Source organism: Hemiscyllium ocellatum, chromosome 14 (assembly GCF_020745735.1).
Source record: "Hemiscyllium ocellatum isolate sHemOce1 chromosome 14, sHemOce1.pat.X.cur, whole genome shotgun sequence".
Taxonomy (NCBI): domain Eukaryota; kingdom Metazoa; phylum Chordata; class Chondrichthyes; order Orectolobiformes; family Hemiscylliidae; genus Hemiscyllium; species Hemiscyllium ocellatum.
Window position 1 is genome coordinate 12,318,830 of NC_083414.1, and position 26,522 is coordinate 12,345,351.

The 26,522-nt window shown below is 44.2% G+C and overlaps 1 protein-coding gene across 2 annotated transcripts in view; it reads right to left on the reverse strand.

Moving 5' to 3' along the window:
- The window catches only part of sema3b (sema domain, immunoglobulin domain (Ig), short basic domain, secreted, (semaphorin) 3B), a 186,717-nt gene that overhangs the window by 138,076 nt on the left and 22,119 nt on the right, over nucleotides 1-26,522 (reverse strand). For both annotated transcript variants that reach the window (XM_060835365.1, XM_060835366.1), the window contains exon 3: nucleotides 2,279-2,433. In XM_060835365.1, coding sequence (XP_060691348.1) covers nucleotides 2,279-2,433 — 155 coding nt within the window. The remainder of the gene's footprint in view (nucleotides 1-2,278; nucleotides 2,434-26,522) is intronic.

The window sequence follows — 26,522 nt, forward strand, 5'->3', positions numbered from 1 at the left end:
TCCACATGGGAATCACACAGAAGAAATGAGAGTCTGATCACTGTGTATCTTGGAGGAAGGTGTGTGTTTATTTTACTCTGCCTTCTCCATCTTTCCTCCCCACCTCTCAACATTCATTGGCATCACATAGTCCTGAACCAAATAAAAACACAGCTAATGGGTTAATTCATTGCAATCAGGACCTGATGCTGATGGCAACAGAAGTCTTTGGGCTGCCACTTTGGCCTGTAAAAGAACACCAAGTTCTCATAAACATGAGGCGACACTCAGGAAGGTATGCACCAGTTTAAAGAAATCCTTTCACGTCATGTGGTCACGGAGACATAGGCCTGGAGTTGTAAACCCCTACCAGCACCCAAGCCCCCAGGCCGTTTCAACAATAATGTGATCAGGGTGAAGGTGGCAGGGCTAACTACCCACTTGTGGTGGTGCCACTTCAGGCTAAAGGAAGGAGGCCAGCTGGGATTTTCTAGTTCAGATTCCCTTTAGGCACTGGAGGCCAGTTGCTCCAACTGGAAGTAGTCTCTAATCAGCAGACCGGGAAGGGGAAGGAGTGACAGTGTTTCAGGCTGGTGTAGACATTCTCCCTCCACAGCTGGATACAGGAGGAGAAACATACAAATACACACACTGTGACACACACACACACTAACACATAGGCACTCTAACATATACACGCGCACAGATAGACATGCTCTGTTTCATTGACACTGTCCTATTCCTTTCAATAGGAAAGGCCTCCAGATTTTAGAATCTTCACTGGATAGCCAACCTGTCTCCAGGTTGGATAAAGAATGTCCCCATTAAAAAAAAGCATTGAGTGACTGCTACATCCACCCACCCTCATTCCAGGGGAGATCGGAATGCAGAGAAGTTCCTCCGGGTCACCTGATGAAGAATTCGGCTCACAGAGCGGATCTTCAGATCAACGTCCTGAGTCTGTTGATGTGGCCAAGCTGAGCCTGCTTTGCAGAGATGTGTTTCTCTCATCCAGGGCACGGGGGAGGAAAACAACCTCGGGGTTCTGCTCCCAACTTTGGCCAAGAAACCTCACCGAGTGTGTCCTAACAGTCAGCAAGGCCAGGGTTAGTGAAGCAGCTCATCAGCACAACCCTGGGTAAGGAGTCCATCTGTCCAAATGCAGCTGTTTTCATCCTCCAGTCAGGAGGTAGATTAGATTCCCTATAGTATGGAAACAAGCCCTTTGGCCCAACAAGTTCACTCCAACCCTCCAAAGAGTAACCCACCCAGACCCATTCCCCTACACAATATTTATCCCTGACTAACACACCTAACACTATAGGCAATTTAGCATGGCCATTTCACCTGGCCTGCACATCTTTGGATCATGGGAGGAAACCCATGCAGACACGCAGAGAACATGGAAACTCCACACAGACAGACAGTCAGTCACTCAGGAGGGAATCTAACCCAGGTCCCTGGTGCTGTGAGGCAGCAGTGTTAACCATTAAGCCACCATGCCACCCAAGGGATCTAAGCTCCACTTGATCATTCATCCAGGCTCACTCTTCAGGGCATTAGAGAATTGGAGCAAGAGAAAAAGGAAAAGGAAATGGAGTGAGAAAAAGGGGAAAGACAAAGAGAGTGCACTAAGATTATAGAATCATTGAATCCCTACAGTGTGGAAACAGGCCCTTTCGCCCACCAAGTCCATACCGGCCCTCCAAAGAGTAATTCACCCAAAATCAGTTCGTGAAATTGACGTCCTGTCATGGATATTAAAAAATCCATAAAAGTTTTGAAAATATTTTCTGCCATGTTTTCAGCAGTGTTTGTTCCTCAAACCAAAAGGCCAGCATTATCCCCGGTCTGACTGGTGAATGAAAGCTGTTAGCAATAGGTGAAGACAGCAGGGTCTAAAAGTACCTCTATTGATGTGAACCCCTGAGGAATGTCCTGAAGAAATGACCGTGTAATCCACTTCAAGTTCTTCCACTGGAACAAGGCGCCCATCATATAAACTCCCAACCAGCTTGGAAAGCGCCTTCAAACAGGGAGAGCCGGGGAATACAAAGGTTGTGGAGGAAATTGATGGTTTTGATCAAGTAGATTATTCCCAGGAACTGAACCAAAACTTTCTAGTTATTCTGCCAACAAGTTTTACTACCCCTTGGCCATTCTTATTGTCTCCTTCACATCCCTAATTGGAATGTAAATCTGTAATCTCATTAATCAGCTTCCCTCAGAAGGTCAGCATCTTGTGGAGTAAAGTCCTCAGACATGCTGGATATACAGCCCACACCTGACCATTACTCACCTTCTTGTCATGTTTGCTGATGTTTTCCAAGTTGAGAGCGATGAGGTAATTCTTCGATCCCACAAATAATTTGCCTCTCTCCTCATCCAGCAACAGTGTGTTGTAACAGCAGGAATAATTCAGCTTGTAGGTGATAGCCCCTCGAGATACTAGATCTAAAAAAAAAGACCAACGCAGGGGTCAGCTTCAATGTCAAAGACAATTAGACCATGCTTTCAAATAGCATTAAACACTCTTTCTTTCTTGTGCACCCCCATTGTATCTTAGTCTGCTCATTGAATCTGTAATCATGGAATAATGCAATGCTGCATATTATTTGCATACTATTTCAGAAAGGATTTTATGGCCTTTTATCTAAAGAGGTTTAAATATAAAAGTAGGGGAAACTTGCTAAAACTAGGGTATTAGTAAGTCCGAACTGGAGTACTGTATACAGTATTTACAAGGATGTTGCTAGGGTTGGAGAATTTGAGCAATAGGGAGAGGCTGAATGGGCTGGGGCTGTTTTCCCTGGAGTGCCAGAGGCTAAGGGGTGACGTTATAGAAGTTTATAAAATCACGAGGCGCGAATTTACCCAGGGTCGGGAAGTCCAAAATGAGAGGGCAGAGGTTTAAAAGGTGAGAGGGGAACTAAGAGGCAACTTTTTCATGCAGAGGGTGATGCATATATGGAATGAGCTGCCAGAGAAAGTGGTGGAGGCTGTTACGATTATAACATTTAAACGGCATTGGATGGATGTATGAATAGGAAGGGTTTAGAGGGATATTGGCCAAATGCTAGCAAATAAGGCTAGTTTAATAAGGATATGGATGAATTGGACCAGAGGGTCTGTTAGCATGCTGTACATCTAGATTAGATTAGATTAGATTAGATTACTTACAGTGTGGAAACAGGCCCTTCGGCCCAACAAGTCCACACCGACCCGCCGAAGCGCAACCCACCCATACCCCTACATTTACCCCTTTCCTAACACTACGGGCAATTTAGCGTGGCCAATTCACCTGACCCACACATCTTTGTGACTGTGGGAGGAAACCGGAGCACCCGGAGGAAACCCACGCAGACACGGGGAGAACGTGCAAACTCCACACAGTCAGTCGCCTGAGTCGGGAATTGAACCTGGTGCTGTGAGGCAGCAGTGCTAACCACTGTGCCACCGTGCCGCCCAAGTCTCTACAACATTACTTCGGGAGGGATAAACTTACATTGAAATCTTTCTGAACTGCTTCCAATGTTAAGCAGGTTTTTTTTTAAATTCATTCACAGGATGTGGATGTCACTGACTAGGCTGCCCATCCCAAACTGCCCAATGGGCAGCTAAGAGTCAACCACATGGCTGTGGTCTGGAGTCACACACAGGCCTGGAGTCACACGTAGGCCTGACCAGGTATGGGTGGCTGTTTCCTTCCCTAACGAGCATGAGTGAACCAAATGGGTTTTTCCTACAATCAACAATGGATTAATGGTCATCATTAGATTCTTAATTCCAGATTTGTACAAGTTTAATCCAAATTCCACCATGTGCCATGGTGGGATTTGAACCCAGGTCCCTAGAACATTACCTAGGTCTCCAGATTAACAGTCCAGCAATGATGCCCCTAGGCCAGTGCCTTAAATGATGTTGTATTGAACTGTTCTTGGTTAAAGCACAGCAGGTTAGGCAGCATCCAAGGAACAGGAAATTCAACGTTTCGGGCCAGAGCCTGATGAAGGGCTCTGGCCCGAAACGTCGAATTTCCTGTTCCTTGGATGCTGCCTAACCTGCTGTGCTTTAACCAGCAACACATTTTCAGCTCTGATCTCCAGCATCTGCAAACCTCACTTTTTACTTGAACTGTTCCTGCTGCTGCACGAACCCCCAAGATCAGTTGCATGGCATGAATGGACCCTCTAAACAGCTAATAAACATGGCTGGAGAATATTTCCTCACATTCATGACTTGTATTGATAAACAGGAGACACAGGTGAGGCACATGTCAGAGAATTCATAACCTCTGACCTGCTCTTTTAATCATGACAAGTCCAACTTAGTTTCTGGTCAATATTAATCCCCAAGATATTGACAGTGGAGGATTCACTGATGGCAATGCTATTGAATGTCGAGGACAAGCAGCTAAATACTCTTACTGAAGATGGTTATTACCTTGCACTTCTGCCACACAAATTTTACTTGACAGTTATCAGCGTAACTCTGAACTTTGTCCAGCCCTTGCGGATTATGGAAACCATCTAATTCCATCTCTGAGGAGTCATGAATCATATGAAATATTGTAACCAAAGTTTTATACAGCGCCAACATAACCTCCTTGCTCAAATAGTCTATGCCACAGCTGATAAAGGCAAGTGTCTCATGTGTTTTCTTTCTCTCTATGAACCTGTCCTACCACCATCAGGGATCTGTGGTCAAGCACCTCAAGATCCCTCTGTTCCTGAGCTTCCTAGTGTCCTGCCATTCATGGAGTACTGCCTTGTCTTATGGTTTCTTTCACATTGCCTCACCTCACATTCACCCAAGTTAAATTCCATTTGCAAAACGATCTCCCCATCTGACCAACCCTTCTGCTTCTTCATGGAAGCTAAGGCTTTCCTCCTCACTATTAACCACCCAGCCACCTTCATGTCATCCACAAACATCCTCACTTTTTTTTTTAATTTACTCATTTTGTGGGATGTGGGGGTCGCTGGCTGGGCCAGCATTTATTGCCCGTCCCTAATTGCCCTTGAGAAGGTGGTGGTGAGCTGCCTTCTTGAACCGCTGCAGTCCACTTGCTGTGGGTTGACCCACAATGCCTTTCGGGAGGGACTGTGAAGGAACGGTGAGAGATTTCCAAGTCAGGATGGTGACTGGATAGAGGGGAACTTGCAGGGGCTGGTGCTCCCAAGTACCTGCTGCCCTTGTCCTTCCAGATGGACGTGGTCATGGGTTTGGAAGGTGCTGTCTGAGGATTTTTGGTGAATTTCTGCAGTGCACCTTGTAGATAGTACACACTGCTACAACTGAGTGTTGGTGGCGGAGGAAGTGGATATTTGTGGATGTGGTGCGAATCAAGCAGCTGCTTTGTCATGGATGGTGTCAAGCTTCTTCAATGTTTTTGGGGCGGCACCAATCCAGGGGAGTATTCCATCATACTCTTGTGCCTTGTAGATGGTGGACTGGCTTGCAGTAATCAAGAGGTGAGTTACCTGTCGCAGTATTCCCAGCCTCTGACCTGCTCTAGTCTCCAATGCATTTATGTGGTGAGTCCAGTTGAGTTTCTGATCAATGATAGCTCCCAGGAACTTGATAGTGGGGGGATTCAGTGATGGTAACACCACTGAATGTCAAGGGATGGTGGTTAGATTGTGGCTTATTGGTGACGGTCATAGCCTGCCATTTGTGTGGCGAGAGTGTTATTTGCCACTTATCAACCCAAGCCTGGATATTGTCCAGATCTTATTACTGGAATGATTAGATTAGATTACTTACAGTGTGGAAACAGGCCCTTCGGCCCAACAAGTCCACACCCACCCGCCGAAGCGCAACCCACCCATACCCCTACATTTTCCCCTTACCTAACACTACAGGCAATTTAGCATGGCCAATTCACCTGACCCGCACATCTTTGGACTGTGGGAGGAAACCCACGCAGACAGGGGGAGAATGCGCAAACTCCACACAGTCAGTCGCCCGAGTCGGGAATTGAACCCGGGTCTCTGGCGCTGTGAGACAGCAGTGCTAACCACTGTGCCACCATGCCGCCCACTATTGCATTTGGACAAGGGCTGCTTCAGTACCTGAGTCATCATGAATGGTGCTGAATATCGTGCAATCAATGCACAATATCATTTGCATACATCAAAAATCAATAAAAAAAAGCTGTGCTGACTATCCCTCATCAAAGCTTGTCTCTCCAAGTGGAGATCAGTTCTCTCCTTTAAATTTTTCTTTAATCCTTTCCCCTACTACTGACATAAGACTCACCAGCCTGTTGTTATTCCCGAATTTATCTCTACCACCCTTCTTGTAAACTAGGATCACATTAGCTGGCCTCCTGTCCTCTGGCATTTCCCCTAGGGTCACAGAGGAATTAAACATTTGAGTCAAAGTCCTTTTAATTTTATCCTCTGCCTCCCCAGCAGCCTAGAATACAACTCCAAATGGGCTTGGGAATCTGTCCCCTTTTAAATCCACCAAACCTTCTAATAAGTCTTCACTCCACCTGTCAAACTCTTCAGTCCTTCATCTGTACCTGCATCCTCCTCCTTGGTTCAGAATTCAAGAAAACAGACTGTGACGTCCTTGAGAGCTAAAGCATTCAGCACAGTGCTAATGGATTCTGAAAGAAGGGAAAATTGCTTGGCAACAACATTTTGATTGGCTCCTGACTAACGATGGGTTGTTTGGGGCCAGTGCACCAGCAGGTCACTCTGCCTTCTGTATGGAAGTACTAAAATGCCCCCTATAACAGCTAGTTGTCTTCTACTCAATGTTTATAAAGCCCTTGCTGCCTTCGGATAAAACCCATCGAAAGTCAGTGAAAGGAGAAATCCTCAACAGGTGAATAGTTGCACCAGTGTGCGAACAACCTCACATGAACAGCAAACAACGACAAAACAATTGAAAGGAAGAGAAGAAAACAACTTCTCCAATGGTCTGGTCCAGACTGGTGCTATTGAACTGTCTCCCTGACCTTTTCAACCCTTAATATCCAGGTCTTGTCTTGTGTTAATGAAGAGGCATTTTGTAGATGGGAAATATCACTGAGTTATAACTTTGCAATTTATATTTCATAATTGGCATTGGTTAAAGACAATCTTCAAAAGTAAAGCTCCTCACCTTTAAATACAGAAACCAAAAGTTTTCAATCACAAATTGGAGACTTTGGACTGTTTGACCAAATCTTTTCATATTTAATATGCCTCAGGGGGCTTCATTTCCAGTGCACTTTCCCGGTGAGTGGCAGTAACTAGCAGCCGTGATGATGAGGACCCAAGGAAGGGATGGCTGATGGGCAGGTGAGATGCATCCTTAGCTGGGCATTACTTACAGGCCTCAATTGTGGGATGGGAAGACCATCCAAGGGACTTCATCAGAACAGATGGAAGGAAACCCCACCTGCAATCCTCCCTCCAATTAAATACCCAACCCTTCATCAAACCCACCTTGGGGGAGGGCATAAATATCACTGAGTGTCTCATTACTGACTGTATCAAAGACCTTCATGACTTTGAGTGTCCCATTAAAACCTCACATTAACATTCTCCACTCTAAGGAGAACAATTCCACCCTCTGCAGACTCTCCGAAATGCCTCAACACAATTACAGTAAATTGTTCCAATTGGCAGATGGCTGACAGAGATTGCAGAGTTCAATCATACGTGCTGCACTTAATGGTACCAGAGAGAGCGTCTCAGGGGTATACATTCACCTCTGAACCATCAGGATATGAGGCTGATGACCTTGTAATGAGAACCCTTCCTATTCTGCCTTCCTTGATCAATCCCTGCAGAAGTAATTCATGTTCACAATACCCTGGGACTCTGGCTGCCAGTGACAGTATTCCAATCATGCCCAAGGCCATAGGAGCTATTTGCTGCAAAACCTTTAAGGTTATAGCTTTGTCATAAATTGTAAATGTTTAATAAAACAGTACAAGTTATTCATGACAAATGCAGAGCAGGTAATTTCTAACTCCTTACAAGTTTATGTTTCTCAATAATGACCATCAAATGATGCTTCAATTTTGCAACTAAGTAAGAGACTAATGCAGTCCAATGGAAAAAAAGTGCAGAAGAGGGAGCTTGTAATCAGGCAGCTGGTACTCTCTTCATAATTCAATGCTGATTATTAGAAAGTGCCATAACAATGAGACAGTGAAGTAGCCTGACAAGGTCCAGTAAAATAGGAGTGTTCCTTTATTCAGCACATCCCTTAAAGGCTACGGTGGGGACATAGACTCTAATCCTACACATCACACATTTGACCACCTTCTTTCAAGATGGCTGCAAAATAGGATTGTGCGGCTGGAGATTGTCCACTCTATCCATTTCTTTTCTGTTTTCTCCTCTTCAGATTTCAGATCTTTTTTCTTGGCAGTGTCCTGAACTCTCACCCTCACCGCACTCTCGGACTCTTGGCTTCAGCGTGGACCCAGGGTGGTGATCTCCCGACCTTTCCGTCTCAGCGGCCCGGCGTGGCAATCTCTCGGCAGCCCGACACAGCCTGAGCATGGATTTTCAGCCTCGAGGCGAAGCTAGGCACACAGTCCGAGGCTGGGTATAGCAATAATTAGCAACGCCTTGCTAATGTCTACTGTTCTGCCTTGATCTTTCTTCTCAGTTACCTCTTCTAAAGCCTCAATTAAGTTTGAGAGAATAGATTTTCCACCAGCAAAGCCAAACAAGGTAAGGATGGTTGATTTCCTTCCTTGGAAAAGTAGGAGTCGACCACATGTAAATCCCACCAGCTGGCAGTAAAAGGGTCTTGAATTTCTAGTTCTTGGATGATTAGTCCAATAATATTACCATGACACCACAAGTTCCCCATTCGCCGAGCCAGATGATGGGTTGTACCATATACTCACAGATACCCACCAGTTTAATGTGAGTGTCCAAGAGACATGGAAGTTAGACTCAAAGCCAAAGAGGAAAGGGATGAGGTGAAGATCCAATGGATTAGTTATAGTTTGCACTAATTCTGACTGCTCAGTTTAGATTTGCACTAGCCATCTGCAGGATTAAAGCTCCAGGGTAGGAGAGAGGAAATTTAAAAAAAGAATTGCATTTATTTTTTATTTGGCACTGGTATACCTCCACAGAGGTTGGTATCCTGTCACCAAGACACCCTTTATTTACACGTGGAGACTGATCCAGCTCCCTCAGAGCCAGCTCTCAGAGTGAACAGAACCTCTGACACTCCTGGTTTTTTTTTGCAGGCGTGAGACACAGTGAAAACCAACAACAATCCTTACTCATATCCCATCACCAGGAAGAAAGGAAACACACGAGTGGCCAGTGACAACAGAGCCCTTCTCAAAGGGCAATGCTGCGTGATCAAAACGTGAGAGAGGGGGCAGGGACTAAATCAAAATAGAGTCAGAGAGGGAAATAAGACACTCCACACCCCGCAAGAATTGCATTTATAATTGTAATTGCTCCACCACCAGACACATTGCACGTGCTTTACAATCAATTAAGTACTTTGGAAGGATTGTCACTCTTCGGATATAGGGAATGTAGCAGTCAATAATATAAACGTTCAGCAAATCCCCACACAGAGCAATGAGAGCAGGTAACTTTGCTTTATGGTGGTGGTTGAGGGGTGAATATTGCCTGGAGAATGATTAGATTAGATTACTTACAGTGTGGAAACAGGTCCTTCAGCCCAACAAGTCCACACTGATCCGCCGAAGCGCAATCCACCCATACCTCTACATTTACCCCTTTACCTAACACTATGGGCAATTTAGCATGGCCAATTCACCTGACCTGCAGGTCTTTGGACTGTGGGAGGAAACCGGAGCACCCGGAGTAAACCCACGCAGACACGGGGAGAATGTGCAAACTCCACACAGTCAGTCGCCTGAGTCGGGAATTGAACCCGGATCTCTGGCGCTATGAGACAGCAGTGCTAACCACTGTTCTTCACGTAATGCCATGGGATCTTATACACTCACTGACCAGGCAGAAAGGGGCCTCAGTTTCATGGTTCATCTGAAGACGACAGCTCCCATAAGTGCTGTCAACCCTCAGTAGTGAACTGGAACATCAGCCTTGATTTTTGTGCTCAAACCCATGGAACCAATGGTATGTGTGGTTCCTATTTTCATGTCAATGTGCTTGCCCAGATGTGAAGTTGTTATTAAATCCTTGATTGTATGAGATATTCTCATTTGAGATGGTTCCTTGAGATGACATCCTCCAGGTTATATAACAGAGAAGGAGCTTAATTCTTTCAGTTAAAATATTTTTTCTAAATTAACTTGCTCAGAGATTTATAACATGTCTCTGGAGCAGGTAGGACTTGAACCCAAGCCTCCTAACTCAGGAGGTAGGGACACTGTCACATGGGAGGCAATGGCCTAATGGTATTATCACTGGACTGTTAATCAAGGGACCCAGGCAATGTTCTGGGGGTCTGGGTTTAAATCCTGTCATGGCAGGTGGTGGAATAGGAGTTCAATAAAGATCTGCACTTCAGAGTCTAATGATAACCATGAATCCATAATTGATTGTCAGGAAAAACACATCCAACTCACTAATTCACTTAGGGAAGGAAACTGCTATCCTCACCTGGTCTGGCCTACATGTGGGTCTGGAGTCACAGCAATTTCATAGACTCAACTGCCCTTTGGGAAACTAGGGATGGACAACAGATGCTGGCCTAGCTAGTGACATCAACATCCCATGGATAATTAAATAAGAACACTGAAGTTTAACTTCCTGTTTATAGCAGCTTGTCAACAGTTCAATCTCTTTCCAAATAACCGCACCCAATCTTACCTAATCACTCAGAGAACTGGTGCCAAATAAATCACCAATTAAACATCACAACTGGTATAGCACAAGAGGAAGCTATTTATAACCCACCTCAGGTGACAGTCTGTGTGGAGTTTGCACATTCTCCCCGTGTCTGCGTGGGTTTCCTCCGGGTGCTCCGGTTTCCTCCCACAGTCCAAAGATGTGCAGGTTAGGTGAATTGGCCACGCTAAATTACCTGTAGTGTTAGGTGAAGGGGTAAATGTAGGGGAATGGGTCTGGGTGGGTTGCGCATCGGCAGGTCAGTGTGGACTTGTTGGGCCGAAGGGCCTGTTTCCACACTGTAAGTAATCTAATCTAATCTAAAAATAACCAGAGTCTTTTAAAGAAGAATCTCACTTCCCCTTCACTTATCTCCCTGTTTTATTACTTTCCCTCTTGCATTTATCAAATCTCCCTTTGAAAGATTTTATTGAACCTGTATGTATGACCCCAGCGCAGACTGTGTGGTGATTAGAATGAAGGTCAGGTGGATCTCATTGACAATGAGATCCTAGACTATGGCCGTTAACCAGGGCCAGTCAGGGAACCTTAGCTGACAGGTATAAACAGGTGATCACATCAAAGGGCAATGCTAAGGGCACTGCTTGTCACAGGCTACTCGGGTGTTTCCTTTCTTCCTGGTGGTGGAAATTAAATAAAGATTTGTGCACTTTGTGTCTCTCACTGTGTCTCACACCTGCACACACACACCATGGGTGCTGGGGAAAATAAGCACTACCGCAGTTAGGCAGTAGTGTGGGGGAATAGAAAGAAAGAAAAAAATATATAACCAGGAGATTTTCCCCCTCCAACTCTATTTTGATTTAGTCCCTGCCCTCCCCTCCACACAAAAAAAAGATAAAAATATAAACAGGTGATTTGTAAAATTGCTGTTGTATACAGCTGTAAATGTTAACTGTGTTTTGTAATTTGTTTAATAAAATATTATAAACAGGGGAAAAAAAAATAAACAGGTGATAAAATAAGCATGACTGCAGTTAGGCAGTAGTGTGGGGGGGAGGGGGTGGTTTAAAAATATAAACAGGTGATTCAGAGAGTCTCCTGCCTTTAGGGACTGGCTTTGAACTAGCTGTCAGAATCCATGTCCTGTGCAGCTGTAAATAAAGGGTGACTTGGTGACGGGATAATAGCCTTTGTGAAATTATTTCAGAGTGATTCCAAATTCTAACTGCTCATGCGTCCCCTCAAGTCACTGCTCCTTTTGCCAATTGTTTTAAATGTCTACTTCTTGGTTTCCCAGATTTCAGCCATCTGACATAATATCTCATTTCTTACATTTGGCAAACCATCTCTCAGGTAATTTTTCTCCTTTCATTTCATCCACTCAGCCAGCTTGGACTGATGCACCTCTCAAATTCATCTCCTTATTCCTAGGGACGTGTGCTGCTTCCTCTCCCTGATACCTCCACAGAAACATAGAATTCATCCATGATGCAGGCTGTAGTGACCATTAAGTCTCTAAGACTTTCAAATTGCTCTTTTAAAGAACACACCACGAGATATTTTGCAACCTATTTCTATTATTCACAACACTGAATGCTTATTGGAAACACTGGAACGCTGTTCAAAAGCAGCAGTATGTACCATCTACAAGATGTACAGCAGCAACTCACCAAAGACTTCTTTCAACAGTCCCCTTCCAAACACACCACCACTTCTGTCTTGCCAGCCAAGGGCAGCAGTTATATGGGGATGCCACTTACTGCAACTTGCCCTCCCAGCCACTCACTAGCCAGATTTGGAAATAGGTCCCCAATAAACAAGTTGCCCCTCATGTCCCTTTTAAATCTTTCTCCTCTCACCTTAAAAATATGCCCTCTAGTTTTGAGCTACCCAACCAGAGGGCAAAGACCCTCATTCACCTCATCCATACTCTTCAGGATTTTGTAAACCCCTCAACCTCCTGCACTCCAGTGAAAAAGTCCCAGGCTTTCCAGTTTATTTTTAAAATCTCAAGACTCCATTCCTAGCAATATCCTTGCAAATTTTATCTAAACCCTCTCTTGATTAATAATATCCTTCCTATAGCAGGGCGACCAGAACTGTACATAGTTCTCCAAAGAGGCCTCACCAATGTCCGTGTAACTTCACGGTTGTGGGGTCAAAATCCAGGAAATCCCACCTCTAACAACATTGTGGGTCTCCCTACAGCACGTGGACTGCAGTGGTTCAAGGAGGCAGCTCACCACCACCTTCTCAAGGGCAGTTTGGAATCAGGAATAAATGCTAGCCTCACCTATAATACCCGCAATGACACTGGAATGAATAAAAACCACAAAAATCAGACCAATGAAATCCAACAATTTCAAATCGGTGATACTCTGACTCATTTTCAAAGTTACGCTGGCCCTGTATCTAAACTAAACATTAAAGATTGCAGAAAATAAAAAATAAGAGGCTTTGGATGTAACTCACTAATATTCTGCCCAGATTATACAATGTTCAATGTCGTTCCGCAAGTAGGCGGCCTGTCTCCCCAACGTTTCAGAGAACACCTCTAGGACACCCGGACCAACCAACCCAACCACCCCATGGCTTAACATTTCAACTCCCCCTCCCACTCCATCAAAGACATGCAGGTCCATGGACTCCTCCATCGCCAGACCATAGCAACACGACGGCTGGAGGACGAGCGCCTCATCTTCCGCCTAGGAACCCTTCAACCACAAGGGATGAACTCCGATTTCTCCAGTTTCATCATTTCCCCTCCCCCCACCTTGTCTCAGTCAAATCCCTCAAACTCAACACCGCCTTCCTAATCTGCAATCTTCTTCCTGACCTCTCCGCCCCCACCCCCCACTCCGGCCTATCACCCTCACCTTGACCTCCTTCCACCTATCGCATTTCCAATGCCCCTCCCCCAAGTCCCTCCTCCCTACCTTTTATCTTAGCCTACGGGACACACTTTCCTCATTCCTGAAGGGCTTACGCCCGAAACGTCGATTCTCCTGCTCCTTGGATGCTGCCTGACCTACTGCGCTTTTCCAGCAACAAATTTTCAGCACTGAACTAAACTAGCCATATAAATACTGTGGCTACAAGAGGTTTGGAGTTCAGTGGTATGTAACTCACTTCCTCACTCCTCAGTTCCTGTGCGCAGTGTGACAAAACACTCCCACTTGCCTGGAGGAGTGCAGCTCCAACAACATTTAAGGAGCTTGACACCATCCAGGACACAGCAGCACTCTGGATCATAGAGTCAGAGTTGTACAGCGTGGAAACAGACCGTTTGGTCCAATATATCTATGTCAATCAGATATCCTAAATTAATCTAGCCCTACTTGCCAGCACCTAGCCCATATTCCTCTAAACCCTTCCAACTCAGACTCATCCAGATGTCTTAAATGTTGTAATTGTACCAGCCTCTACCACTGCCTCTGGCAGCTTATTACTTACCCGCACCACCTAAAAAGGTCACCCCCTTGGGTCCCTTTTAAATCTTTCCCTTCTTCCCTTTAAACCTATGCCTTCTAGTTCTGGATTCCTCCACCCCAGGGAAAATACCTTATCTATTCATCCTGTCCATGCCCCTCATGATTTAATATACCTCTATGAGGTCACTCCTCAGCCTCCGACGCTCCAGGGAAAACAGCCCCAGCCTATTCAGCCTCTCCCTTTGGCTCAAACCTTCCAACCCTGGAAGCACTCCATCCACCACCTACATACTAGTACATAGAGACCACAGTAAGTACCAGCTACAAATGCACTGCAGCAATTCTCCAAGCATTTTTCAATAGCACCTTCCAAACCTGCAACCATTACAGTGTAATAGAGCCATATAGCATGGAAACAGACCCTTCAGATCAACTAGTCCATACCAACCATGTTCCCAAACCAAACTACCCCCAGCTGCCTGCACTTGGCCCATATTCCTCCAAACCTTTCCTATTCATGGACTTGTCCAAACTTCTTTTAAACATTGCAACTGTACGCACATCCACCACTACCTCTGACAGTTCATTCCACACACTAACCACTGTTTAAACAAGTTGCCCCTCATGTCCCTTTTAAATCTTTCTCCTCTCACCTTAAAAATATGCCCTCTAGTTTTGAGCTACCCAACCAGAGGGCAAAGACCCTCATTCACCTCATCCATACTCTTCAGGATTTTGTAAACTTCAATATTTCTTCAGGATTTTGTAAACCCCTCAACCTCCTGCACTCCAGTGAAAAAGTCCCAGGCTTTCCAGTTTATTTTTAAAATCTCAAGACTCCATTCCTAGCAATATCCTTGCAAATCTTATCTAAACCCTCTCTTGATTAATAATATCCTTCCTATAGCAGGGCGACCAGAACTGTACATAGTTCTCCAAAGAGGCCTCACCAATGTCCAGTGCAACCTCTATGTGACATCCCAACTCCTCTACTCAATGGTCCGAGCAATAAAGGCAAGCATACTAAATGCCTTCTTAACCACCCTGTCTACCTGTGACACAAATTTCAAAGAATTATGTACCTAGACCTTTCTATTCAACACTATCTTGAAGAATAAGGGCGAAGGACGTATGGGTACATCTCCAGGTTCCACTCCAAGACCGGACTTGAAACAGTATCATCGTCCATTCACTGCCATTCAGTCAAAATCCAGAAACTCCCTCCCCAACAACAGAGGGTGTACCTTCAGCACATGGACTACGACAGTTCATGGAAACAGCTCATCACCACTTTCTCCAGGGCAAGCAAAGATGAGCAATAAATACTGGCCCAGTCAGTGTCATACAGGTGGCACTGGGACACACCAAACCCCATACAGAATCACTGCATCACTAAAATGCAGCAGTATCCATACTGTGCAGTTACAGCACTTTAAGGAATATCCTTGACACTCACTGCCCATTCACAGGAAAGGAAACCTAGAAACCACATGTTAGCTTTCCTTAGTGTTCTTGTTGATGCCAAATGCCAGTGAACGCAATTGTGGTTCACTTCAGAAATATTTAACAGAAACCATTCCTCTTTCACCTTTATCAAGGTGATGGATTATTCACCATTGAGTAAAAACCAAGGTAACCCTGCGTATGAATTCCTAAGCTATGCAATCACCTATTTTGTTTTGTTATCTCAGGAGCAAAGTTTCCCCGACTCAGTCCTGAAACCATGTATTACCTACGCAAATAAACACCAGCTGTTTCATTGGTAATCAAGTGTGGAACAACTTAAAGGGTCAGTCAGTTGATTACCCTTTCTCAAAGGTTTATTTTATGGAACTGTCGGGTTTCTTACTTGCTGCTCATTGATAATGACATGAAAAATCTTCTGCGAGATGCCTCAAACTTCCCCAGTGCACTGATCAGGGTGGCCAACTCTGGCTGGGCCTATTCCTGGGAATTTTCTTCATGGACATTTCATCTCACATTTCCCACATCATTCATCACCCAAAATATTCACCAAACCACCAATTCCAAACTGGAAAGCAAACAGACACTTCATTAGTTGATCGGATTGGGAAGCAAACTGGCTCAGTGGTTAGCACTGCTGCCTCATAGCACCAGAGAACCGGGTTTGATTCCAATCTCGATCAACTGTCGTGTGGAGTTTGCATGTTCTCCCCATGTTTACAGAGATCTCCTCCCACAGTCCAAAGATGTGCAGGTTAAGTGGATTGGCCTGGCTAACTTTCACATCGCGTCCAGAGATGTGCAAGCTAAGTGGGTTAGCCATTGGAAACAGGGTAGTGGTGGATCTGGGTGGGATGCCCTTCAGATGGCTGATATGGACTTGATGGGCTGAACAGCCTGCTCCCACACGGTAGAGATTCTATAATTCTAACCTCTGCCTCTCAGTCCACCATTTGCCACCCTCTCATCACCACTTTTATGAATAAACAAAACTATACAAAGAATATCACTTGGGTTTCTGTTTGTGACTTGGATCCTGCTCTTGTTTTGCTCAGAGAGATTACCATCAATTCCTCGGAGTTCTCGCGACAATCTGGCATGGTTGGCAACACTTGCGTGGGTCAGATGCTAAGAAGGGCTCCTGCATTTCTTACAGGCATGAATTATTAGTTCAAGTGGGTAGAATGGAGTTGTTTTCTTTCGAACAGAGGAGGTTAAGCATTTACGAAAATATAAAATATCAAGGGGCTTAGATGGAGTACTCAGGGAAGAAGGGTCTATTGGAGGAGGAAGTGAGGATGGACGTGATGAAGGGCTCATGCCCGAAACATAGATTCTCCTGCTCCTCGGATACTGCCTGACATACTATGCTCTTCCAGCACCACATTCTCGACTCTACTGGAGGCGGGATAATTTACTTAGGGGGTTCTTGAGATTGGGGCAAGGTTGGCATTTGAGCATTTCCTCATCAATCCCAGGGGCGAGTCCACTTGTTAAAGGGGACTAATTGCATAGAGCAGGTTAGGTCGGAAGGCAGGACAATAAAACCAAGCGACCATCAATTCCATAAACGGAGAAAGGCGGGGGGGAAGAGGGTGTACACTGCAGACTCCCCAAAACTATCCAACACTTCAAGAAACTATTGAATTATGAAAAGTTGCAACGATTTATATCACATTGAGTGCATGAGATTAAGGAGTGATTTAAGTGAGTTGTTGAAGGCAATTAAAGAATTTTATAGGTGAGAAAGACACTTTTACCTCTCATTGCTGAAATATAAAGTATGGGACCAGAATTTCAAATTAGATCCAGATGGCTCAGGAGTAATAAGATCAGAAGGCAAATCTTTCCAGTAAAGGGTAAAAGAACTCTGGAGCTCTCCCTCACTAAAAGGGTGTTGAGGTTTCACTTCAACTCAAATATATAAATTGAAACGGACAAGAGGTTTCTAGGCGAAGGATATGGAACCAAAAAGTGTGTAGGGGGATGAAGTATGGAATAAATTATTATTTAATTATGTAATTATGTTACACATTTGGCATTGGCTAATTTAATGGAGAAACATGTTCTCTTAGTTGAAGATGACACGATAAGTCAAGAGGTTTTACAGGACACCAAACCTTTTCCCAAGTAGCTGACTACAGAACTTTGTTCACATCTTGGCACAGTGGTATAGCCATTGTCGCAATCAATGGAACACCATCGGTACATCATTCTAGTGGTGAGCCTCATGGCTTTAACAAATAGAATTTTTAAAAAAAACACAGAAACTAGTAGGCCATTCAGCCCTTCAAACCTACTCTGCCATCCAATTGGATCATTGTTGTTCTTCTATCCCAATGTCATGTCTCTGCTTTCTCCCCATACCCCTGATGTCTTTAATAGCTAAAGGTTTAGAAGGGATGAGTTTAATTTGGCATCATGTTCGGCACATCATCGTGGGCTGTACTGCTCTACGTTCACCTGTCTCTGAGTGTATTGAGTGATTTGCCCACCATGGCCTTCTAGTCGAGAATTCCACAGGTTCACTACCCTTTGAGTTAAGAAATATTTCCCCATCTCAGTTCTAAATGGTCCATTCAGTGTACGGAATCTGCGTCACTTGATTCCAATCTCCTCAACTGAGGGGAAACAGCTTCCTTGTGTCTAGTCTGTCCAGCCCTGTTTTACATATTTCTATAAGATCCCTTTTCATCCTTCTGAACTCTGGTAAGTACAGGCCTGGTCAAACCAATGAGTCCTCACTGGAGATTCCAGCCATCCCTGGTATCATCCTCGTTAACCTCCACGACACTTCCTCCTGTCTTAGGTCAGCAGACCAAAGCTGCACATAATGCTCCAGGTGTGGTGTCACCAAGACTCTGTATAACTGCAGCAAGGCATCCCTAACTCAGGACTCAAATGCTTTCTCAATCAAAGCCAAGGTACTTTTTGCCTTCCTCTTTACTTTCATTGACTGGTGCACAAGGACACTCAGATCCCTTTGTACATCCACACTTCCCAATATATCACAGAATAAATAATCCTCTTCCTTTATGCTTGTTCACATCAAAGCGTATAACTTCAGAGTGAGCCATGCTACTGCATCTGATTGCTGTGTGTTTGCCACACGTTCAGCGTGTCTAAAATCAACTTGAAACCTCCTTTCGCTCAGCATTCACAATCACACCCAGTGTTGTGTCATCAGCAAACTTGGAAATGTTTCAGTAATGAACAACAGCACAAAGTAAGGCCTTTGAAATGCCACTCTCCTTTGCTCTGACTCCCCTGAATGTTTTCATTCCGCCCCCACCCCCTCACACTTCTGGGGGTGATGAAAGAGACACGCTCCCTTGAATTTGTGGGTGTGTCTTATTGCTTTAAAGAAACAGCCACTGTCTTTTAAATGTGGTACTTGACTGGTTATGGCTGACCATCAACTGTTGTTCAAAGTTTTCCATACATGCACAGTCACAGACACAGCCCTGTTTTGACAGCCAGATTCTTGGTCAGGAGTTCTGAATGGTTTTGCCCGAATAAAAGCTCTCTCGTATTCCCACAGTGGCCAGCTCTTTCATCTGATGGGGTGATTAGCATGTTGCAAATCCAATTAAGCCTCAAGACAGGTCAATTAAGACTGATCTAATTCTGGGAGAGGGGATTACCCCATTCACAAGCTCTCAATCTACTTCATTCAAAAGAGAATGTGACGTATCTATTTTACACCTCTATCTATACTCAATACTCAAGCAAGGATTATGCCACACTAAGCTTTTTAGTGTTTCATCTGCATTCCAGCATAATTGTGCACAGCTACAACTTTTTTTTCTCTCCACCCTCTCCTTAACTTGCCTCTCTCTCTTTTTGGAAAAAAAATGTCACAAATAGAGCAAAAACCAATTGTCAATGCATATATTAAGTGATTGTTTTAAAACAGAGCAACCAGCTCAACAAACATGACTGGGGTTACCCATTGATTCATGGATAAGGAGGAAATTCTTCTCTCAAAGGGTACTGAATCGGTGAATTCTTTACCAGAGAGGACTACCAAGGCTGGGCCATTGAATATATTCAAGACTAAGACAGATAGATTTTCCGTAATCAGTAAGGGAATCAGGAGCTATAGGGAAAAGGCTAGGAAGTGCAGTTCAGGATTATCACATTAGCCATGATCCCATTGAATCACAGGGCAGATTCAATGGACTGAATAGTTTATTTCAGCTCCAGTGCCTTCTAATCTTATGGTAACTAGCCTGCTACAGAGATGACCATCTCCAAGTAAAATCTTTGCACAATTCAATTGCAAATTACACCTATCATGCATGCAATGTATTAAAGGCTTTCCACACGACTTCCTGCATTACAGACCATCAATATACCCACCATCAGGGCACCCTGTGTACCCAAGCTAACTGCAAAATTAGGGAAGGTGATGGCCGAGTGAAATTAGCACTAGACTGTTAATCCACAGATCCCGGTAATAATCTGGGGACCGAGGTTTGAATCTAGCCATGGCAGAATTAGGACTCAATTTAAAATCTGGAATAACAGCCAAAAAGATGACTACAAAATCAGTGTCAAACATTAGAAAAACCCATGTGGTTCATTAATGTTCTTCAGGGAAGGAAATCTGCCATCCTTACCTGGTCTGGCCCATATGTGATCCAGACCCTCAGCAAAATGGTTGACTCTTAACTCCCCTCTGGGCGATTAGGGATGGACAACAAAAACCAGCCTAGCCATCAACGCTCAATCCCATGAGCTTAAAATACAGATTTCACATTACATGAACGAGACTAGATTAGATTAGATTTACAGTGTGGAAACAGGCCATTCGGCCCAACAAGTCCACACCGACCCGCCGAAGCGCAACCCACCCACACCCCTACATTTAAACCTACCTAACACTACGGGCAATTTAGCATGGCCAATTCACCTGACCCGCACATCTTTGGACTGTGGGAGGAAACTGGAGCACCCAGAGGAAACCCACGCAGACACGGGGAGAACATGCAAACTCCACACAGTCAGTCAGTCACCTGAGTCGGGAATTGAACCCGGGTCTCAGGCGCTGTGAGGCAGCAGTGCTAACCACTGTTCCACCGAGACGATGATCAACTGTTTCTCACTCAACCCTCTGCCTGCTCAAGTCCAGTATGTCAAGAGCTAACACTGAAAAGGATCAAAGAAATATTTGAGGAAGGAATAAAAAGAGCATTCGGCAGTGCCTCAAGGCTCATCTTCCAACTCCTAGCGATCGAAAATTATCCAAAAAGTGATTGGTAACCCATATCTCCAAATGCTACATCCTCTTCCAGTTGGCTGCAGATCAAAGATCAGGAACTCACCGTGTGGTGAAAGAGGACCTGGAAAACTTGTAGTTTCAATACTCCATGGAATGCTACCTGGTTTTATAATGGCCTAGTGTCTTAAATGTCTGCTTTGCAATGGCCGTAAATCCAGTGGAGTACAGTCACCACTTTCACTTATCCTCGTTTCTCTATCATGTTCTTCATGAACATCAAAAAAAAAGAGGCACAGCTGGTAGAGATGATAACCACAGTAGGAAGCGGATATGCTCCAAGGGGATACTCTCAGCTGATGTCACACAGTCTGCATCTGTTCTGCTGCTTTAGTGAGGAAATCGAGGATGTACCGGGCCCAACTGGGAATTCACTGCAAAACTGGAAAAGGATCTTACCATTTTGTGTCACTGATGCTTTTCTGATACTTGACACTGTTGGGAGCTTCACTAGTCATCACTGGGTAACTAACCATACAGGACAATGAAGTGAGTGAGACAGAGTGAGAATGCAGAAGGAAGGGAGGGGAAAGCTAGAACTCTCTTCCCACAACAGCATCTGAGATTACAAATCAATAGCTTGGTGTACTTTTCCATACGCTGATTGAAGATATTTTCAAATTAATCTGTTCAGAGATGTTATGAGGGCAATTCTAGCACAATGGTAGTGTCCTAACCTTTGGAACGGAAGACCCAGGTTCAAGTCCTACCTGTGCCGGAGGTACACCAGAACGTTTCTGAACAGGTTGATTAAAAAAGATGGCGTCAACGAAGTTATTACACACCTCTTGAGCACGTGGGAAGGTAAACCCAAGTCTCCTGGCTCAAAGGTAGGGACACTCCCACAGTGCAATAAGACCCTTCGATGTTCGGCTAGGATATGAATAGTTAGGAAACCAATCCAGAGCAGCTCCAGTTTAATTGAAAGCACTTTTGTTCTTAAATTAACCCGCTTAGTCATAGGGCACTTCCATGGGAGGAGAGACTGACTTTATAGCCCAGTGGAAAGGACCCTGCCACTGGGCCACAAGATCTTACTGAATAGTAGAGAAGATTCAAGGGTTAAGTGGTCTATATGTTCTCTCTACATTGTTACGTTAGCCTGGCATTTTTTCACTTAAAGTCATGGAGATGTACAGCATGGAAACAGACTCTTCAGTCCAACTGGTCTATATATCCTAAATGAACTTAGTCCCATTCGCCAGCATTTGACGCATATACCTCTAAACCCTTCCTGTTCATGTACTCATCAAGATACCTTTTAAATGTTGTAATTGCATTAGCCACCACCACTTCCTCTGGCAGCCCATTCTTTATACACCACCCTCTGCATGAAAAATGTGCCCTTTATGTCCCTCTTAATTCTTTCCCCTCTCACCTTAAACTTGTGCCCTGTAGTTTTGGACTCCCCCACCCTGGGGAAAACACTTTGCCTGTTTACCCTATCCATGAGTTTACAAACCTCTAGAAGGTCACCCCTCAACTTCTGATGCTTCAGGGAAAAAGGTCCCAGCCTATTAGGCCTCTCCAGAAAGCTCAAACCCTGCAAGCCTGGCAACATCCTCATGAATTGTTCCTGAATCCTTCCAAGTTTCACAGCGTCTTTTGTACAGCAGGGAGACCAGTATTAAACAATAATCCAAAAATGGTTTAAACTGATGCCCTGTACAGTTCCAACTCCTATACTCAACATACTGACCAATAAAGGCAAACGTACCAAATGCCTTTTTCACTACCCAGTCTACTTATGAAAACTAGACGTAAAAAACTATCAAATCAGAGCAAGAGTAAGCCATTTGGCCCTTGGAGCCTGTTCTGCCATTCAATAGGACTTGGATAATCATCTAACTCAATACCTTGTCCCTGGTTTCTCCCATTCCCTTTGATCCCTTTAGTCGTAAGCATTATATCTAACTCCTTCTTGCAAACATTCAATATTTCAAACTGTTTTCAAGTTTATATATTTTCAGGAATATGTTAACATGTCTATTATTTCACTTGACCAGAAATCTGGACTAATGATCCTGAGATGTGAGTTCAAATCCCTTCATGGCAGCTGAGAAATCTAAAGATTATTAAATAGAATAAAAAGTAGCATCAATAATGGTAACCACGAAACTACTGGATTGTCATAAAAGCACAACTGGTTCACTACTATTCCTCAAGGAAGGACGTTTACTGGCAGAGTGTGACTCCAGACCTAAGCAATTAGGTTGACTCTTAACTGTCCTCTAGGACAAAGTGAGGATTGCAGATAATTCAATTCCTTACAGCATGGAAACAGGCCCTTCGGCCTAACAAGTCTACACCGACCCTCCGAAGAGTAAACCAACCAGACCTATTCCCTTACCCGATATATACTCCTGACTAATGCACCTAATACTATGGGCAATTTAGCATGGCCAATTCACCTGACCTGCACATCTTTGGATTGTGGGAAGAAACCAGAGCAGCCAGAGAGGACCTGCATAGTCACAGAGAGAATATGCAAACTCCACACAGTCAGTTACCCGAGGCAGAAATTGAACCCAGGTCCCTGGTGCTGTGAGGCAACAGTCCTAACCACTGAGCCACCCCAAGATGCTGGAGATCAGACTTGAGAGTGTGCGCACGTGCATGCGCGCACAGGAATGGCTCGTGAAGGGTTTACGCCCGAAAATGTCGATTTTACTGCTCCTCAGATGTTGCCTGACCTGCTGTGCTTTTCCAGTAGCACACTCAACTCTGAACTGTCCTCTGAAATAATGCAGCAATCCAATTGAATTGCCTTCAAAAAAAAAGTGGCTCAGCCCCAATTTCTCACACTCACTGAGGGATAGATAATGAATACTAGTCTTACTGGTGGTACCCAGACGAATCAAAAGTTCAACTTAACATGCGATAGGAGCCATAGTCTCTGATAGCTGCAATAGCCTTATAAATAATTAGCTCCAATCAGTCTCTCACCTGTAAGGAAAGTGGAGAAATGAACTAAAGTAAAAACAGAAAGTGCTGGGAAACTTCACAGAGAGAGAAAGGAGAGAGAGAGAGAGAGAGAAAGGGAGAGAGAGAAAAAAAAAGAGAGAGAGAAAAAAAGAGAGAGAGAGAAAAAAAGAGAGAGAGAGAAAAAAAGAGAGAGAGAGAAAAAGAGAGAGAGAAAAAAAAGAGAGAGAGAGAGAGAAAAAGAGAGAGAGAGAAAAAGAGAGAGAAAAAGAGAGAGAAAAAAAAAGAGAGAAAAAAAAGAAAGAAAGAAAGAGAGAAAGAAAGAGAGAAAGAAAGAGAAGAGAGAGAGAAAAACAGTTACTGTTGAGTCTGGCATGACTCTACGTCAGAACTGAAAAAGTTCTGAAATATTAACTCCGTTTCTCTCTCCACAGATGCTACCTGAAGTTTCTCCAGCAATTCCTGTTTTACATCAGAATTGAAGCACCTGCAGTTTACTGGAGAAATGAACTGACCTGGTTATCATGTCACATATACATCGGCGACAATTGCCTCTGGCTTGCACTTTTGGTAAATTGGTCAACATATCCCTTGGGATTCTGCTGATCCAAGAATATGACTCTAGGTGGCATGAATTTTTCCCTCTCATAAACCATCTTCCCCATGATTTAATTATAGATTCACTTGGAGAAAGCTTTTAAAGATTGCCATTTAAATACAACAATTGTCAAAACTGAAGTCTTCAGAATTGGGGCCGCTCTCTTATTAATGAGCTCACTTACTTTATACAGTGCCCCATAAACATGTCACATGCCTGATAAACTAAAGCTACTGCAGATTATACAGAAAGAGGTGGCCAAAAGGGAGCAGCAAGTGAAACGTAACACTAGTGAGAGCAGCACAGCTAAAATGATATGGCTTAATGCTATTTATTTTCCATGACAATACAATGTGTTTTCCATTCCAGTTTACCCCTCAGCCACCCTTTGAACTGGAGCTGACTGTTATTGTCAATAATGTGCCCCACTGGTTCACTCACTGAGAAATGACGGACATCAAAATAAACTCCTTTCGATATTTTAATGATTCACCAGCTTCGCAGAGATTACTCCCCAACTAAGCAGTTACCGCGGTCTGTGATTCACATTCCAGATGGGCAGGAAGTAAAAGGGAATTGGGCCAAATATCTGAGAAGGTTCCACATCCAAAAGCTGTTAAAATAAAATGACAATACCCATCAGAAAAGTACTCCACATGCTTGCGGCCAGTAAGGTGGTAAGTTATGGCCTGTTTTGAAAAGCAGCTACACCTCACCTGGCACAGACACCTGATTGAGCAGTGAATGCAAGAAATGACTTATTGAGTGAGCTTTCCTTGTACACCAGTCGCTTTAAATAAACAGGCAGGTATTCAAGGTGGCAATGCTATGATGGCCTTCATAGTGAGAGGTATTGAATACGGGAGTAGGGATGTCTTGCTGCAAATAATCAGGGCGTTTGAGACCATACAATGGAGTGTACAGTTTTGGTCTCCGTATCTGAAGGAGGATGTCGTTGCTATAGAAGGAGAGCCATGTAGGTTTACTAAAGGACTCCTGGGATGGAGGGACTGACTAATGAGGAGACATTGCATTGGTAAGGCTTCTACTCACTGGAGTTCAGAAGCACAACGGGAAGGTGAGGTGGGTGGGGGAGAATCTCATTGAAACCTTCCAATTCTAAAGGGACTGGGCAGGGTTAATGTAGGAGAAATGTGCCCTATGGCAGGGAAGCCTGAATCAGGGTTCATAGATCAAGGATAAGGGATGAACCATTTCTGACTGAGATGAACAGATATTTCTTCACCGAGAGAGTGGTGAGCCTGTGTAATTCATTAGCACAGAGAAAGAAGTCAAGGTCAAAACACCACATATTTTCAAGGAGTTAGATATCGTTGTCGGGGTTAAAGAGATCAAAGAACAGGGGTGTGGGTGGGGGGAGAGAAGAGTAGAAATAAGCTACAGAGTTGGATCAGTGGTGCTGGAAGAGCACAGTAGTTCAGGCAGCATCCGAGGAGCAGTAAAATCGACGTTTCGGGCAAAAGCCTTTCATCAGTGATCATTTGAATGGCATAGCAGTCTCATAGGGCCAAATGGCCTACTCCTGTTCCAGTGTTTGTGAGTTTGGAAAGGAGCTTTATTCACGGGACTTCAGGACTCTGGTTGTGCAGAGATAGTAACCCTATCTTTGGGCCAAACAACCAAGTTCAAGTTCTACCTGCTCTGGAGGTGGGTCATCACTTGGCTGCAGAGTTTGAACCAAAATAATTTCCAAATGGGGCTGATCATTGACCACTGCACTAGAGTAGAGATTAGTTATTAACAGACATTGGATGTGGATCATTGGACGAGTGTGGGGATCGAATCCTGACCACTTAACGAAGCTGATCGTTCTGTCTTAATCTAGATCTATGGTTAAAAAGAAGAAATTCCCTGACACATTTCTGATCCTGAAACATTTCGACAATTGTCAGCTTAAGAGTGTATATCAAAATGAGTGAAAGCTCCATGCTGCAACATTTGAAGTTCTGGAGTGTTTTCTTTTCCTCTAGTTCCATTAATTACTGAAACCTGGACAGGACCTAGTTTTGAAACATGGAGGAGTTGAGAGCAATGAGGAACTGGCATGAAGGAACAATGGAGTC